Source organism: Myxine glutinosa, chromosome 11 (assembly GCF_964187855.1).
Source record: "Myxine glutinosa chromosome 11, kmMyxGlut1.1, whole genome shotgun sequence".
In the NCBI taxonomy this organism is placed as follows: domain Eukaryota; kingdom Metazoa; phylum Chordata; class Myxini; order Myxiniformes; family Myxinidae; genus Myxine; species Myxine glutinosa.
This window is the reverse complement of record NC_136271.1, coordinates 44,458,411-44,475,964: the sequence shown is the minus strand read 5'-3', so window position 1 is coordinate 44,475,964 and position 17,554 is coordinate 44,458,411. Positions and strand designations below refer to the sequence as shown.

The window sequence follows — 17,554 nt, the reverse complement described above, 5'->3', positions numbered from 1 at the left end:
ACATGGCATGGCGGCCATTTTGCCTGGACACCTATTGTCACTGCTCGCAGTTCTAGTTTAAGCTTATTCTTTATAGGATGCAAAGTGACTTGGTATTGATTGGTAAGTTAAGGCAACAGTTAGACACAAAGGGAATGATTGAGAGTGCAAACTATAATGACACTTCAAAGTCGACCAATTATGCCTTTGCCTACATTATTACATCATTATGCAACTTGTACCAAGTTTCATTTAAATCCTTTTCAGGTGTTCCCAAGTATCACATTTTTACCTGGCATGGCTTCTGACCTTTGACGTCTTGATGCGAAAATCGAATCGGTTCATCTTTGCATCATAATATGTACTTTTATTCAGTTAAACCTCACTGTCTGCGCTTCCCCCTATCTGCACTTAACTTTTAGACACCTTGTCTCCCTCTGTGCCAATATTTCTGCATTCCCGTAGAAAAAGAGAACCCTTCCCCTCTTAAATTCCATTTCGTTTTTTAACACTTCATGAGGATGCAGCAGAACAAAAGCAACAATAGAAAAGAACAAAATAATCTCTGAAGAAAAAGAAGTGTGATAGATCTTGGTGAGGAAAAATAACCCCATGTTCCTTTTGTTCCGTTGCATTGGGGATGCAACCATGCAACCACTGGCAGGCCGCTCCACGCACAACAAAACATATGGAAGACTGCATGGTCCCAGTTTCACTAAAGCAAGAGCACAACCAAATAGATGAGGGAACTGTGGGTTGCTCCTGGGAGATCAATCGGCCATCTCCATGCCGTGGGCCTGTTCAAGCAGAACTGATCGGAGCTACCCAACAACAACAACTTCATGATAGTACTGTACTGTACAGGTACTCCAAGCAGAAAAGCCTAGTTATTGATGGTAAATGTTACTTATTTGATCTTATTTTACTCAATTCTAATTTTCTTTTTAAATATCATCTTACTATAATTCACCAAATGTCCTTCCGTCCGTCCGAAGGTACCGCAAAAACGGCTCAACCGATCGCAACGATATTTTGGGTGGGTATTACTGAGACCCCTGGGAGTAAAATAGGCTATATTGTTTTTCCAAGTTTTCCAATTTTCTGGTATTTCCAAACACAATGGAATAATATTTACTGATATGAACAGTGATGTGGCTTTTGTTGAAATTCTACAAATACTGTTTGTTCGACGTACCAGGAGAGATTAGATCGACTCCTGACGAACTCTTCCTATATAAACCTGTGGCTCCGAAGTAACATGGCAGCGTGTGCAAAGCGACTGAGAAACAGGTGTAGCGGTCGCTTCCGTGTTACAGATTCAGCGCGCACTCTTCACACATAAACGTGCACCTGAGAAAGACGTGTAGCGGCCGCTTCCGTTTTGCAGAATTCAATCTTTTTTCAAAATGGGTGCCATGTACTGTTTAGATTTTGATCATTTGCATGATATATGATTCAACGGATGTTTATATGAATCGTTTAAAAAAAATTTAAAGCCTACAATTTCTGATATTTTGCCTTTTAATTTGGGCCTCCCAACTGAAGCCCTGCCCATAGGGTGGGTACCGTTGCTAGTCTTTTTAATTTGTTAATGTTTTTTGGACTTAAATTTTGTGGGGCTGGAACGTATCTCATTGACATGCATGTCAGAAACTGTTCGCTATTTCTCCATTCTGAGGTTTAGCTATTTAGAAGAACCCACCATTCAGAAGAACCCCCGCGGACGGTGAGGTTTTACTGTCCCAAGTTCGGCCCAAATCCCATCGCTGGTTCACAAGTTGGCTCGTTAACAGAAATGTAGACCTTATGGGATTTTTGACCTTTTGACTATAATCTAATTGGTTCATTTTTGCATCATTATACAGTGCCTTCAGAAAGTATTCACACCCCTTGACTTTTTTCACATTTTGTGTTGTGTTACAGCCTTAATTTAAAATGGATTAAATTGAGATTTTTGTTGCTGATCGACACATAAATACCCTATAATGTCAAAGTGGAATTTATTTTTAGATTTTTTTTTTTTGCAAAATAATTTAAAAAAGAAAAGCTGAAACATCGTGAGTCTAAATATTCAACCCCTTTGCGGTGACACTCCAAATTGAGCTAGGTGCATCCCATTTCCTTTCTTCATCCTTGAGATGTCTTTACAACTTGGTGTCCTGTGAAAAGAAACACCTTTCTATATCAGGTCATACAGTTGACTGTGCATGTCAGAACAGAAACTCTACTATGAAGTCCAAGAAACTTCGTATAATTTAGAGATTGAATTGTGAGGAGGCATATATCTGTGGAAGGGTATAAAAACGATTTCTAGAATATTGAAAGTTAGCGAGCACAGTGAGCTCCATCATTAGGAAATGGAAAGAATATGTAAATAACCAGATTTCCTAGAGCTGGCCATCCGACCAAACTGTGCAACCAGGCAAGAAGGACTTTGTCAGGGAGGTGACCAATAACCCAATGATCTCACTAACTACAGAGTTCCTTGGCTGAGATGGGATGGAAGAACCTGCTGGAAGGACAACAGTCTCTGCAGCACTTCACGCATCTAAGTTTTATGCAAGAGTGGCGAAACGGAAGCTACTCCTGAGAAAAAGGCACATGACAGCGTGCCTGAAATTTGCAAAAAAGCATGTGAAAGCCTCTGAGTATGAGGTGAAATATTCTGTGGTCTGATGAGACGAAAATTGAACTCTTTGGCCTGAATGCAAAGTTTTAAGCTTGCATCTGGCAGAAACTGAGCACAGCTCATCACCCATCTAATACCATCCCTACAGTGAAGCATGGTGGTGGCAGCATCATGCTATGGAGATGCTTTTCAGCAGCAGTGACTGGGAGACTTGTAAGGATAGATGGAACAATGATGGGGCCAAATAGAGGCAAATCCTTGAGTTAAAAACCTGCTTCAGAGTGCAAAAGACAGACTGAGGAGATTTATGTTCCAACAGGACAATAACCCCAGGCACACAGCCAAAGCAACACTGGAATGGCTTCAGAAGAAGAATGTGAAAGTCCTTGAGTGGCCCAGCCAAATCCCAGACTTGTATCCCTTTGATAATCTGTGGAAAGACTTGAAGATTGCTGTTCACCAAAGCTCTTCATCCAACTTGACAGAGCTTGAGCAAATCTGCAAAGAAGAATGGGAGGAACTCCTTAAATACAGATGTGCAAAGCTGATCCAGACATACCCAAGAAGAGTCGAAGTTGTAAGCGCTGCCAAAGGCACTTCTACGAAGTATTGATTCGAGGGTTGAATACTTATGTATTTCATTTTTAATTTTTTTGTTTTAATCCCACTTTGACTCTGTGGTATTACATGTAGATTAATGACAAAAATGTCAATGTAATCTTTTTTTAATTGAGGCTGTAACACAACAAGATCTGAAAAAGGTCATGGGGTGTGAATGCGTTTTGAAGGCTCTGTTCATACTTGTACCAAGTTTGATTTTGATCCCTTCGGCCTTATATCGCGGGCAACGAAAACTTGTCAGACGGACAACCCGAAAACATAATGTCTCTGCCGACTTCGTCAGCAGAGGCATAAAAAGGAGGGTAGAAGCTACCTGCACTCTACAAGTAAGAGGGTTATGTTTAGAGAGGTTAATGGGGGAAATGATCGCCAGTAAATAAAGACAGGGATGATGAGGTTGTGCATTACATGTTTATGAAGCTCTGGGGAGAAGAGGGGGGGGGGGGGGGGGAAAGAATGGCCTTTGGAAGGTGGTTACATAAACGGGAGCAGCACAATAACAGAGTTGAGGTGTACAATCATCCTGGATTTTGGAAGTTTAACCAGGAGGGAGTTATTGGAAGAATGCATCCTGGAGTAGGGAGGGTGAGAGGACAAATCAGAGGGAGCAATATGGTAGAAAACAGAGACCACGGACCTGCCTACGATGTGAGAGCAACAAAGCTTGTGCCTTGGCCTCACAACGGGAGATTTTAATAATACTGAGAGCTTTAGATTCTATATAATCCAGGAGAGAGAGAGAGATGTGAGGCTGGGGTGCTAGCCCATAATGGAGAGCAATACTCCACTGGGCTACGGATAAAGGATTTGCATGCTGTGAATAGTTGAATAAAGAGTCTGGAATGACGGAGGATGACCAAGTCTGCAGCTGGCTTTGGAGACCACTCTTGCTATATGGTTAGCACAAGAGAGGTTATAGCTAATAATGAGATGCAGACGTTCAAGAGAGTGAGGTGCTTCCAGTGACTGATTATGAAAATAGATGTTTCATGTGCAGCCTGTGGTTGCATCATCTTCTTGGAGTGCTGCTGATGCAGTGCCCCTGTCACCAGTAAGGCAGTACTCATTTTGCTGACCTCAGACGGATGACAGGCCGAGTCAACCCACCTGCTGTTATTTAACGATATGACAGGGCTCAAACTCCCAAAAAATTGTTTCATTGTTTGATTTTTTCTTTTTCAAATTTCAAAAAAAAGAAATTGGTTTTCTGTTTTGTTTAAAAAAAACAACATTTTTTTGAATATAGTCGAGGCTTGTGGAAGAGGTAAAATTAGTACACTTGACAACAGGACAAAAAGGAGCAGTTGAGAAGGGGGTAAACACCAACAGAAGAGTTGAAGGCCAAGATAGAGGCAGACTTGGACAAGCAATGGGTGTGGGGAGGAATGAGAGGCAGGAGAGGATGCATGTGGTGGACAAGGTGGATAGAGAGTTGTTTGCAATAAACGAATTGGGTTTTTCCAGATTATCGGCGAGGTTGTTTGTCTGTGAAGAACAATGTTGGGCCAAACACGACGTTAGAGCCTCCACTGGGCTTGGGCCTTGGGTGTTCTGTTGATGGCAGCACGTTGACCTTGAGTGGAGGAAGTGAGGAATCTTGGAATGAAGGGGACGTTTTATGCCACGAGCAGAGAAGTTGGCAAGCAGTGCGCGATGCCCAAGGTTTAACCAGTGGGTTGGTCCTGGCCTTGTTTGAGATTTGTAGTTTCCAACTGTTGCTGAGACAACAGCAGTATATCGTCTGTTGATTGGAAAGAAATTCAAACCGATGCTCAGATCCAAAGCAGGACAGGAAAACAGGCCCCATCACATAGACAGAAGTAAGACAGGATTTGAGATTTACCAGTTTGTATTAGTCATAACATTGACATAACAACAATGTTTTTGTTTGTGTTTTTTTATCTTTTAATTGTAAAGACGGACTGCAAATCTGATTTGACCCTGGGTACTACTAACCCGTATGCAATTTTTTTGTGGAGATTGGGCAAGCCCTGTTCTGATTTTCAGGTGAACATACATAGAGAATTCCCTTATTTAACACCAGCAGGGGTACCTGGCATTGCCCAGTGCTGTTCTCATGCTATTGGTATTTTGAATCATCCTAAAATACGCCATTTGTGTCTGTCCGTCTGTCTGATGAATTTTTGACGCCAATACATTCCGTCCTTACTTATCCAATCTCAACCAAACTTGAGAGGATGACCAAGGGTTACATAATTAAGGGTGTAGCACATTCATTTGCCCCCCTCCCCAAGGGGGATTTCTTCCCCGAGCGGGTTTTCCTCGCCATTGCCGTCAATGGCGTTAAGTGTTGAGGTGTATATAAATGTTAAATTAGCTTTATCGTGGCGTTTTTCCAAAGACGCTTTTAATAACAAAATTAATGATAATCACGTATCGTTAATGTTATTACAAAACAATATTAATACTAATAAAGTCCCACTTCCCCAAGGCGTTTTTCCTGCAGTGATAACGTGTATAAATAGCTTATAGTTATAATTGCGTTTCCGTGGGAGCAACGGCTTCTACGGGAAGTAAAAATATTATAAACCACAAACACGTATGCTTAGCTTTTTAAACAGTCGCTAATGCTGTTTATAACACTAAATGAAGAAATTTGGAGGAATCCCGACATCTGTGAAGTAAGGTTTACTTACAGAACTGAGAGAAGATCTACTGTACTCTATATAACCCACGAATGTTGGGTTAATAACATGGCCCTTTCTGCCGCGACCGTGGCATTTTTCGTAGCGAACTTTTGAAACTCGCTCCTGCTGTTTAACCTGAAACTGAAAGGGAGGAAGCCCGTGGTGTGCAACATTTACCAAGCAGCTAGCTTGTGCTTGCCAAGCCAGCTGTTCCTTAACGGTTTTGAATGGAGTGCTTGCTCAAATGCTTAAACCATTTGGCGATCTCTCCAGAAGAAACTTGGTAAATGAACACACACCCAATGTTCTTGATATCCGAGCATAGATCTACTGCAATCTACATACCCCAAAGAGGAATGACCTTTTTCTGCTCTCGTAGTTAGTTAGCGGGTGTACTAGTAAATCAAATTTTGTTTCCTTTCTAAAACACTTCCCTACACCCTCTAAGGTATGGGGTCAAGGATCATTTAATATTACCTTTCGCATAGCCACAAAGGCTTGGGCACTATGGCATGATTAAAAAAACTTTTTAAAATCCAAATCAAACCTTTTTTTTTCTTCTTTAAATGTTTTTTGCCGAAAACACTCCCAGGCCCTCACTGCTGAACCTCAGTTGGCCAAACGGATCTTCGTCAAACTGTCAAGAGCCAAAATGGTGACACACACACCTCAGAGATACAATAACTATTGTACTATGCTAGTTAAATGCAGCTAAGTATGTAACGATAGTAGTTGAAGAATAAGCCAAGTGGTTTTCCAAGGAGTGTGATTAAGGTCTATCAAGCAACTCGGTTGTTTGCTCACGACTTGGCCAATTGAAATATGTGAGTGCAATAGTGTGGCATCAGGTCACCGCCATCTTAAAATGAAAAGGCATGGATCTCATAGTGGGGTTGGAAGCCATTTCCACCTCCATGGACGAATAGGATCTGTCCCGGTCCATAACTATCAGACTCGACTCCATGAAGCATGGTCCACGTGCGTGCCAACAACCACTTATCGGGAGAAATTGTGCAAGGGGAACAGGCCCTGGTGTTTTGCAGGCAGGGCGTGGCATCGAGGCATGTTCCGTCCCTTGGATGGACATCAAACAGTGTTGTCCCACTGACGACCAGGCACGAGAGAATGTGTCCACCAGCTGTCGACAATATAGACGAAGGTATGACTCCTTTAGCAGGGCCATGTGCTCTCTCTGTCTTACCTGGGAGATAGAAGTCCACCGACCATATCATGAATTCATTAGTTTCCTGTTTGACCCTACACAGCACAAACACCCATTATACTCCACCTTCAGATCTGGTTGCTCAACCATCATGAATTCATTAGTTTCCTGTTTGACCCTACACAGCACATACACCCATTATACTCCACCTTCAGATCTGGTTGCTCAACCAGAATGAATTCATTAGTTTCCTGTTTGGCCCGACACAGCACAAACACCCATTATACTCCACCTTCAGATCTGGTTGCTCAACCATCATGAATTCATTCGTTTCCTGTTTGACCCTGCACAGCACAAACACCATTATACTCCACCTTCAGATCTGGTTGCTCAACCATCATGAATTCATTAGTTTCCAGTTTGACCCGACACAGCACAAACGCCCATTATACTCCACCTTCAGATCTGGTTGCTCAACCATCATGAATTCATTCGTTTCCTGTTTGACCCGACACAGCACAAACGCCCATTATACTCCACCTTCAGATCTGGTTGCTCAACCACAGCACAAACACCCATTATACTCCACCTTCAGATCTGGTTGCTCAACCATCATGAATTCATTAGTTTCCTGTTTGACCCGACACAGCACAAACACCCATTATACTCCACCTTCAGATCTGGTTGCTCAACCATCATGAATTCATTAGTTTCCTGTTTGGCCCAACACAGCACAAACACCCATTATACTCCACCTTCAGATCTGGTTGCTCAACCATCATGAATTCATTAGTTTCCTGTTTGACCCGACACAGCACAAACACCCATTATACTCCACCTTCAGATCTGGTTGCTCAACCATCATTAATTCATTCGTTTCCTGTTTGGCCCGACACAGCACAAACACCCATTATACTCCATCTTCAGATCTGGTTGCTCAACCATCATGAATTCATTCGTTTCCTGTTTGGCCCGACACAGCACAAACACCCATTATACTCCACCTTCAGATCTGGTTGCTCAACCATCATGAATTCATTCGTTTCCTGTTTGACCCGACACAGCACAAACACCCATTATACTCCACCTTCAGATCTGGTTGCTCAACCATCATGAATTCATTAGTTTCCTGTTTGGCCCAACACAGCACAAACACCCATTATACTCCACCTTCAGATCTGGTTGCTCAACCATCATTAATTCATTCGTTTCCTGTTTGACCCGACACAGCACAAACACCCATTATACTCCACCTTCAGATCTGGTTGCTCAACCATCATTAATTCATTAGTTTCCTGTTTGGCCCAACACAGCACAAACACCCATTATACTCCACCTTCAGATCTGGTTGCTCAACCATCATTAATTCATTAGTTTCCTGTTTGGCCCAACACAGCACAAACACCCATTATACTCCACCTTCAGATCTGGTTGCTCAACCATCATTAATTCATTCGTTTCCTGTTTGACCCGACACAGCACAAATACCCATTATACTCCACCTTCAGATCTGGTTGCTCAACCATCATTAATTCATTAGTTTCCTGTTTGGCCCAACACAGCACAAACACCCATTATACTCCACCTTCAGATCTGGTTGCTCAACCATCATGAATTCATTCGTTTCCTGGTTGACCCTACACAGCACAAACACCCATTATACTCCACCTTCAGATCTGGTTGCTCAACCATCATGAATTCATTAGTTTCCTGTTTGACCCTACACAGCACAAACACCCATTATACTCCACCTTCAGATCTGGTTGCTCAACCATCATGAATTCATTAGTTTCCTGTTTGACCCGACACAGCACAAACACCCATTATACTCCACCTTCAGATCTGGTTGCTCAACCATCATGAATTCATTAGTTTCCTGTTTGACCCTACACAGCACAAACACCCATTATACTCCACCTTCAGATCTGGTAGCTCAACCATCATGAATTCATTAGTTTCCTGTTTGACCCGACACAGCACAAACACCCATTATACTCCACCTTCAGATCCGGTAGCTCAACCATCATGAAAAACAGTGGTCGGACTTCCCAACCGTTTATGTTAAATGCAAAATGCGTGAGCCAATAAATGGTTTATTTATACAAGCTTAAACATAACCTCGTACAGATTGTAATATTCCCATTCCTTCCCTTAACGTTGCACGAATCCCAACAGTTGCGAACGTGTACCGGTGTTTACATTAGAAGAAGAAGAATAAAAAAAAAAAACATTTACCGGTAATTAGGATACAAATTGGCTCAAGATGGAGGTAAAGCTTTTCACACCACATTACAAAACATTTGAATAAACACATGATGATGATGTATTGGATATATAATTCATATACAATATTATATTGTACACAATGTGACAACTTCATCTATTAAAGCCTCTAGTGGCTGAAGGACCCTACCCTATTAGACCACGTGCAAGTGCGGAATGGTGCCCGGGTCTTTACCCTGATCGCAGACTCCTTGAAACAGCTTGAAATGTCGTGTTAAGGACGGAAACAAGATTTGAACTCGTTGTACATTCCTTGGACAAAACGATGCAGACATCAAAACCCAGAGGAACAAAACAAAGGGCCGTTTCCACAGGGTTCCGTGTTCCCATTAGTTTCATACATCGAGCCTTTCACACAGTAATACATCTAAACTAATAAATAAACAATAGTAATGTTATATTCTACAACAGAGAGCTATAAAATATGTAAATCAAGGTAAAATGTGAATAAACATTCACCAGGATTCACTTTCAATGCAAGTCTGAAAGGAAAAAGAAGAAGAAGCCGTTAGGTGTAACGTGCATCATCCATGTCCGAGGTAAATAGAGCAATAAAAACGATCGGTAACTTTTACATTTAACATTGAAAATTCTGATTCGTCAGAGTGAAGGAGGAAAACAATTAAAAAGTTGTTAGTGGAATGGAGTAACCATGGAAACGGTTCCACAAAGGAGTAGTGTTCAATCGCTATCCAATAGAATCGTCTCAAGAAACTGTCCAATGAGAGCTCGTCTCAAGTCGTTATTTCATTAACTTTGTTGAAGTGCATGTTAATGTTGCAATTTTTTTGTTTAATATTAAAAGCTTTGCGTTCATAAGGGGGAAAAAAAGTGCAGGTAAATGCACAACCCAGCTAAATTGGAGGTGTCGGGGCATTCCAGGACTCGCCAAATTAAATTTATTGAATCAACAGGTAAAGGTAGCGCTTGTCGAGTGCTTTTACATTTCTCGAGAATAATTTGATCTGCACAAAATAAATCAAAGTACTAACCTTAAAGAAAGAATCTGTGACATTACAAATTGAAAGAGCATTACCTGGAGAGCACCTGCATGCATCGAGCTATGACAGACCGGAAGTGCATCATGTATTTACAAACATCTGCAAATGAATAAATGCTCGGTACCTCAGCAAGAGGAATTTATAACCATGTTGTGATGCGGTTAAAGGAAGGTCTGAGTAACAGCAAAGCTGAAGAAAACTACGGGACACCGTCCACAAGTGGACAAAATCCTGTTTGACATCCCCAACGGGCAGCAATTCCTTGCCAACGTAACAGGGGCCTGGCAGGATTGCTGAGGTACGCACACTCACCTCGGAGCTCTCAAATCTGGGTTTAAAAGCTGACAGTGATATACTCTCAACCTGGTGTTTCACAGGAAGCCTGGTGTTGGCTTAGCGGTTAGGGTGCGGCTTGAGATCCTAGGATCCTGGGTTTGAATTCCGGTCCTTAGCGGTTAGGGTGCGGCTTGGGATCCTACGCTCCTGGGTTCGAATTCCGGTCAATCACTGAATTAACACCAGGGGGGTTGACTCAGCCTGTCATCCTTCCGAGGTCGGCAAATTGAGTACCAGTTCACTGGTAATTCCCTGTGTGTCGCAAGAGGCGACTAACAGGGTTGGCGGCAGGAAGGGCATCCGGCCATAAAACATTGCTTCAAAAAGTGGACCACGGTGCCCAAAAAAAAGGGAAAAAAAGGCCAACCCCTGCTCTGTGGGCAAAAATGGCCTCTAAAAGTGGTTCCTTTTTTTCTCCTGGTGTTTCGCAGGCATGGCAAGGCATCAACGTGTGTACCCCATCCCTCCGATGGACGTTAAACGGGCTTCACATCTGCCAGCATTAGTTGGTGGACGTTAAAGATCCCATGGTGCATTTCAACAAGAGTACGCGAGTTGGCTCTGGCACCCTGAATAAATTACCAATTCCTGTTCTAACCTACAGGGGGCACTGCATCCACATCAAACCTGTACCCCAAGCAGTGATACAACTCGCAATCGTGTGCTGAAATGAAATAATAGAACACTGCATCAGCAGGCCGTACCATTTGACGTCAAGACAACGTGTCAGTACCCTACAGGAGACAGACAGCCTTGTACCAAGTACCAAGCACCAAGCTTGCTTGGGCATGTGTACAGGCGACAACAAAAGAAGCAATATTTTTGCATCGGTATAATAATCGGTCAAAATGCACCAAATGTGTCGATCGATCTTTTCATATCGTCCGACTTGTCTCGGTGCTCTCGGGGAAAGAAAACCACTTTGGGACGCCGATTCCGTCTCTCACATCGTGCCAGGAGACCGTTTGAATTGAAGTTGCAGGATGTCATCCGAACGTGCGACCGAGCTGTTGCTGTGCAATTTCCTTTTAGCTTTAAGCGACTGAGAAGCAAACATGTAATATCCATGACCTGAGCCATACGGGCAACATAGATTAGGAGATGACAACAGGCTCGGGCGATGCAACAGCTGGAGCCTCGAATTATTTTGGGATGCGACTGTCTTGGAAGCAGGTATTGGTGGGGGTGAGGTTGTAAGGAGGCCCAAGACCGGCAAAATGGCTCAGCATGACCTGTCATTGATCGCTTGTTCTGACGTCACGCTGCGGTTGCTGGGAGCGGCTCATTCGCATCTCCGTCAGCTGAGTGTAACGCTTAACGTTGAGGTCTGGAATGGTAGAAATGAATACGTCAACCACAGAAGGAACTGTATCCCTTTTCCTAACTAAATACATTTTGTATCATAGTCAGGGCCCTTAGGGATATTTTGGTTCAAATTCTTCCAAAAGCATCAAATTTGGCGCAGATGTTGCCTATGCCTGCCATACTCTTTCTATTTTTGACGGGTGCCAAGGGCGGTATGATCCGGGGACCATACCGGTCCATCCCGCCATGTCACCTGACCTATGACGTCATAATTAGGATATGCATCCAATCAGATGGCGTACGAAAGTGGTCAAAGTTCAAAATTAATCGATCGAAAAATTAAGGCAGGGATCCATTTTTAAGGTTTTCATAAAATCCAATATGGCCGCCAGGTCACATGACCTATGACGTCATATTTATGACATGTATACAATCATGTATACATGAACCCGGATCATGATCGCACAAAAATTAAACACAAGGATATGGCATACAGTTCATAAAACATCAAAATCCGTACCTTTGTAATTAGACTGATGAACTGCATATGCCTGAAAATTAGGAAGTAGACATGTAAATATTTCCTCTAATTGTCAAAAATAAGGTCAGAGTTCGATTACCCAACCCAGAAACATAAAATGGTGAACCTCGCGTAAATCTTGACAAAAAACTAAAAAACCGACATGTTTGACTCAAAAATGACCTTTAAGATGACCTTGAGGGTTGACCTTGAAATAGAATCATCAAAATAACATCATAATTGGATTCCTCGACCTCGAAAACCCCTGAAAAGTGGTATCATACATGATTCCAACCATTTTGGTTATTTAACTGATTTTCCTTTAATCCGGGTGGCGGCCATTTAGTATTTCGCCAATATGCGGCCCCCGGGGGGGGGGGGGCGCCCGTCTTGGCGCCCGTCAAAAATCGAAAGAGTATGGCATGGGCAACATCTGGGCCAAATTTGGTGCTTTTGGAAGAATTTGAACCAAACGGCCCCAAAATATCCCTAAGGGCCCTGACTGTTATGAGGTAAACAGGGTAGGCATCTACCATCCCGCAACATTACTATTTCTTCCACACTTCTCTTCACTTGCACACACACGTACACACACACACACACCATGAGGTTGGCAGGTCCCCGCTTGCTGCAGATAGCTGAGCGCGTTGGTGAGGTCACCCAGATGGTAGTATGCAACTCCAGCACGGTACAGAGCCTTGAAGTTATCCGTACGATGTTGGAGGACTTTTAAGCAGTAATCCCGCACTCTCTCGTAATTTACGAGCTCGGACTGCAACAGGCAAGCTGAAACACACACACACGAGGGGACGAGAGTGAGTGAACAAATATTCACAGGGTTTGGCCCTGGCAAACTATCCAAAAGGGAGTATGCAATTACCACGTGGATTTGAAAAAGTTTATATTGATCAACAAGTCTTGCGCGCACTGATCAACAATAGTCTGGAGAATTATTTAAACTTAAAATGCCTGTTCTTGTTGTTGTTGCTCATCTCAAACTCACATAATCAATCACCCCTGGACTCATTCATATAATGAACCACCCCATAACTCTCATATAATCAATCATCAGTGGACTCATTCATATAATGAATTATGCCAAAACTCATTCATATAATGAACCACCCCTAAACCCTCATATAATCAATCATCAGTGGACTCATTCATATAATGAATTATGCCAAAACTCATTCATATAATGAACCACCCCATAACTCTCATATATCAATCATCAGTGGACTCATTCATATAATGAACCACCCCTAATCTCTCATATAATCAATCACCCCTGGACTCATTCATATAATGAACCACCCCATAACTCTCATATAATCAATCATCAGTGGACTCATTCATATAATGAATTATGCCAAAACTAATTCATATAATGAACCACCCCTAAACCCTCATATAATCAATCATCAGTGGACTCATTCATATAATGAATTACGCCAAAACTCATTCATATAACCATTCCCCCCCTTAAACTCACAATGAATCACCCCCGAACTCATTCATATAATGACCACCCTAAAACTCTCACATAATCCATCACTCTGGGCTGGTGCTCCTGCCTCACACCTAGCTCGTCTTCAGGCTGTTGAAAGCAAAGCATTCAGAATCATTGGAATCTCCCGCGATGAAGCTAACTCCAAGGGCCTCTCACTCACTCACCGCAGGCAGGTTGGTGGTCTTTCCGTCTTCTACCGACTCCTCTCTGGCCTTGCCCCCCCCCAGCTCTCTCTGGGCTCTGTCCCGCAAATATTCCTACAGGTCGCACAAGATCTGCCTGCAACCCTCTTATGGTTAAACTGCCAAAATCAAAACTCTCTGCTCACCTTCACTCCTTCAGTCCTCTTTTCTCCCGCCTCTGGAACAAACTCCCTCACTCTCTTCAATCCCACTCCACCCTCCAGGTCTTTAAAACAGCTGTTCACCACCATCTCTTATCTTCCCCCATCCAAAACCTTGATCTTTTCTATCCCCGATAATTTCACCCCAATTCCACTTTTTGAAATACCAACTTCTGTCCTGGAGGTCCTGGAGGTCCTTGGTGTCCTTGTGTTTTATACTTCTCCCACCCCCCCCCCCGCCCTTCCCATGCCTCCTCCCCCCAAGCCCTCTCCCTCCCACACATCTCCCTGCTCTTAAATGTTGTGTGCTCTCAAGTGTTTGTGTGCTTCCCATTCTCTTGTCTTCCGCTCCCTCTTTTTATATATTTTGTTTGTCTGGTTGATTTGTTTGTGAAGTAAATGTCAGCTCTTTCACGAGCCTCGATGCAGTATACAAAAAAAAAAAAAAAAAAAAAAAAAAAAAAAAAAAATCAGTGGACTCATTCATATAATGAACCACCCCTAATCTCTCATATAATGAACCACCCCTAATCTCTCATATAATGAACCACCCCAAAACTCTCACATAATCAATCATCAGTGGACTCATTCATATAATGAACCACCCCTAATCTCTCATATAATCAATCACCCTTGGACTCATTCATATAATGAACCACCCCTAATCTCTCATATAATGAACCACCCCAAAACTCTCATATAATCAATCATCAGTGGACTCATTCATATAATCAATTATGCCTAAACTCATTCATATAATGAACCACCCTTCATCTCTCATATAATCAATCACCCTTGGACTCATTCATGTAATGAACCACCACTAAACTCTCATATAATCAATAATCACGGGACTCATTCATATAATCAATTATGCCGAAACTCATTCATGTAATGAACCACCCCGAAACTCTCATATAATCAATCAGTGGACTCATTCATAAAATCAATCACCCCCAAACTATACCTGGTGTTGGCTTAACGGCTCAGGTGATTGGCTTGAGATATTGGGGTTCTGAGTTTGATCCCCTGTCGTGCTGTTTAAATAACACCAGGTGGGTTGACGCAGCCTGTCATCCTTCCAAGGTCGGGAAAATGAGAATCAGCTTCTTACTGGTAACAGGGGCTGATGGTAACCGCCATCAGCGGCACAGCCACGCCTCCAGAAAATGATGCAACCAGCAGCCACAGGCTGCACCCGACCTACCGCCACCACCCTTGAACTCACTCATTTAATCAATCACCCCCTAACTCATTCATATAATCAATCACCCAAACTCACAATCACAACAAAACTCACAAAATCGACCCAAATCTCATAATCAATTTATTACCAAAAGTGATTTTGTTGTAGGTTTTGTCAAAGTGGCTGAAATGTGAAATATAAATACATCCAGATGAGGTAATTAATACATGAAGATGGATGCAGTTGGGAATGTGCAAATTAAATATAAACGAAAACGGCACTCTGCGACGTCGACGGATATGCCTCTGTCCACATTATTACAGAATTATACATACTTGTACCAAGTTTGATTTGAATCGCTTCAGCTGTTAAGTATCACATTTTTATCTGACATGACCTCTGTGTGACCTTTGATGCCAAAATCTAACAGTTCATTTTGCATCGTAATATATATTTGTACCAACTTTGGTCAAAATCCCAACACTGGCTCACAAGTTAGCGCAGTAACAGGATTTTTACCCAACATGACCTATGACCTTTGACCTCTTGCCCCCAATTGATTTGATGTAATGAACATGTAATGAACCACCCCGAATTCATCTAATCTCTTTGTCATTACATCATAATCCATACTTGTATCAACTTTGGTCAAAATCCCAACACTGGCTCACAAGTTTGTGCAATAACAGGATTTTTACCCAACATGACCTCTGACCTTTGACCTCTTGCCCCCATAATCTAATCTGTTTATCATTACATCATAATCCATACTTGTATCAACTTTGGTCAAAATCACAACACTGGCTCACAAGTTAGCGCAGTAACAGGATTTTTACCCAACATGACCTATGACCTTTGACCTCTTGTCCCCAATTGATTTGATGTAATGAACATGTAATGAACCACCCCGAATTCATCTAATCTCTTTATTATTACATCATAATCCATACTTGTATCAACTTTGGTCAAAATCCCAACACAGGCTCACAAGTTCGTGCAATAACAGGATTTTTACCCAACATGACCTCTGACCTTTGACCTCTTGCCCCCATAATCTAATCTGTTTATCATTACATCATCATCCATACTTGTATCAACTTTGGTCAAAATCACAACACTGGTTCACAAGTTAGCGCAGTAACAGGATTTTTACCCAACATGACCTATGACCTTTAACCTCTTGACCCCATAATCTAATCTCTTTATCATGACATCATAATCCATACTTGTATCAACTTTGGTCAAAATCCCAACACTGGCTCACAAGTTCATGCAGTAACAGGATTTTTACCCAACATGACCTCTGACCTTTGACCTCTTGCCCCCATAATCTAATCTCTTTATCATTACATCATAATCCATACTTGTATCTACTTTGGTCAAAATCCCATCAATGGCTCACAAGTTAGCGCAGTAACAGGATTTTTACCCAACATGACCTATGACCTTTAACCTCTTGACCCCATAATCTAATCTCTTTATCATGACATCATAATCCATACTTGTATCAACTTTGGTCAAAATCCCATCAATGGCTCACAAGTTAGCACAGTAACAGGATTTTTACACAACATGACCTATGACCTTTGACCCCAAAATCTAATCAGTTCGTCTTTACATCGTACTTCATCTAATTTTCATTGAAATACCTTCAGGCGTTCTCCAGTCATCACGGTAACGAAAACCTATCACAGACGGACAGACAACCAGAGACAACTACACAGTCAGCAAGTCTCAAGTGTGAAATTTCAACCGCCGAGTGGTTTTCATGTGGGAGTGTGCAGTCATCTTGTGGCGAGTGCAACGAGCAGGTAGTGAGACGTTCCCACCACCGTTTAGCTCTCGTCTGGTAGGTACGTGGACTCGATCCTTGCCGACTGGAAGATTATACAAAATGGTGGTGTCTCCATCTTTGAAGATGAACAAACAGTACTGCAGGTGAACCTATTGACCGATCATCAGCACAGCGCCGCCCCCACACAACAACAAAGGAGGTCACAAACACCACGTGCATCAAATCAATTGAGAGCC

General features: G+C 42.4%; 1 protein-coding gene across 1 annotated transcript in view; it reads right to left on the bottom strand.

Moving 5' to 3' along the window:
- Positions 1–9,112: 9,112 nt before the first annotated feature.
- The window catches only part of LOC137436617 (tetratricopeptide repeat protein 9A), a 41,734-nt gene continuing 33,292 nt past the window's right edge, over positions 9,113–17,554 (bottom strand). Inside the window, exons 2-3 of the mRNA XM_068130570.2 lie at positions 13,088–13,270; positions 9,113–11,986 (exon numbers count right to left, since the gene is read on the bottom strand). Coding sequence (XP_067986671.1) covers positions 11,895–11,986; positions 13,088–13,270 — 275 coding nt within the window. The 3' untranslated portion in view covers positions 9,113–11,894. The remainder of the gene's footprint in view (positions 11,987–13,087; positions 13,271–17,554) is intronic.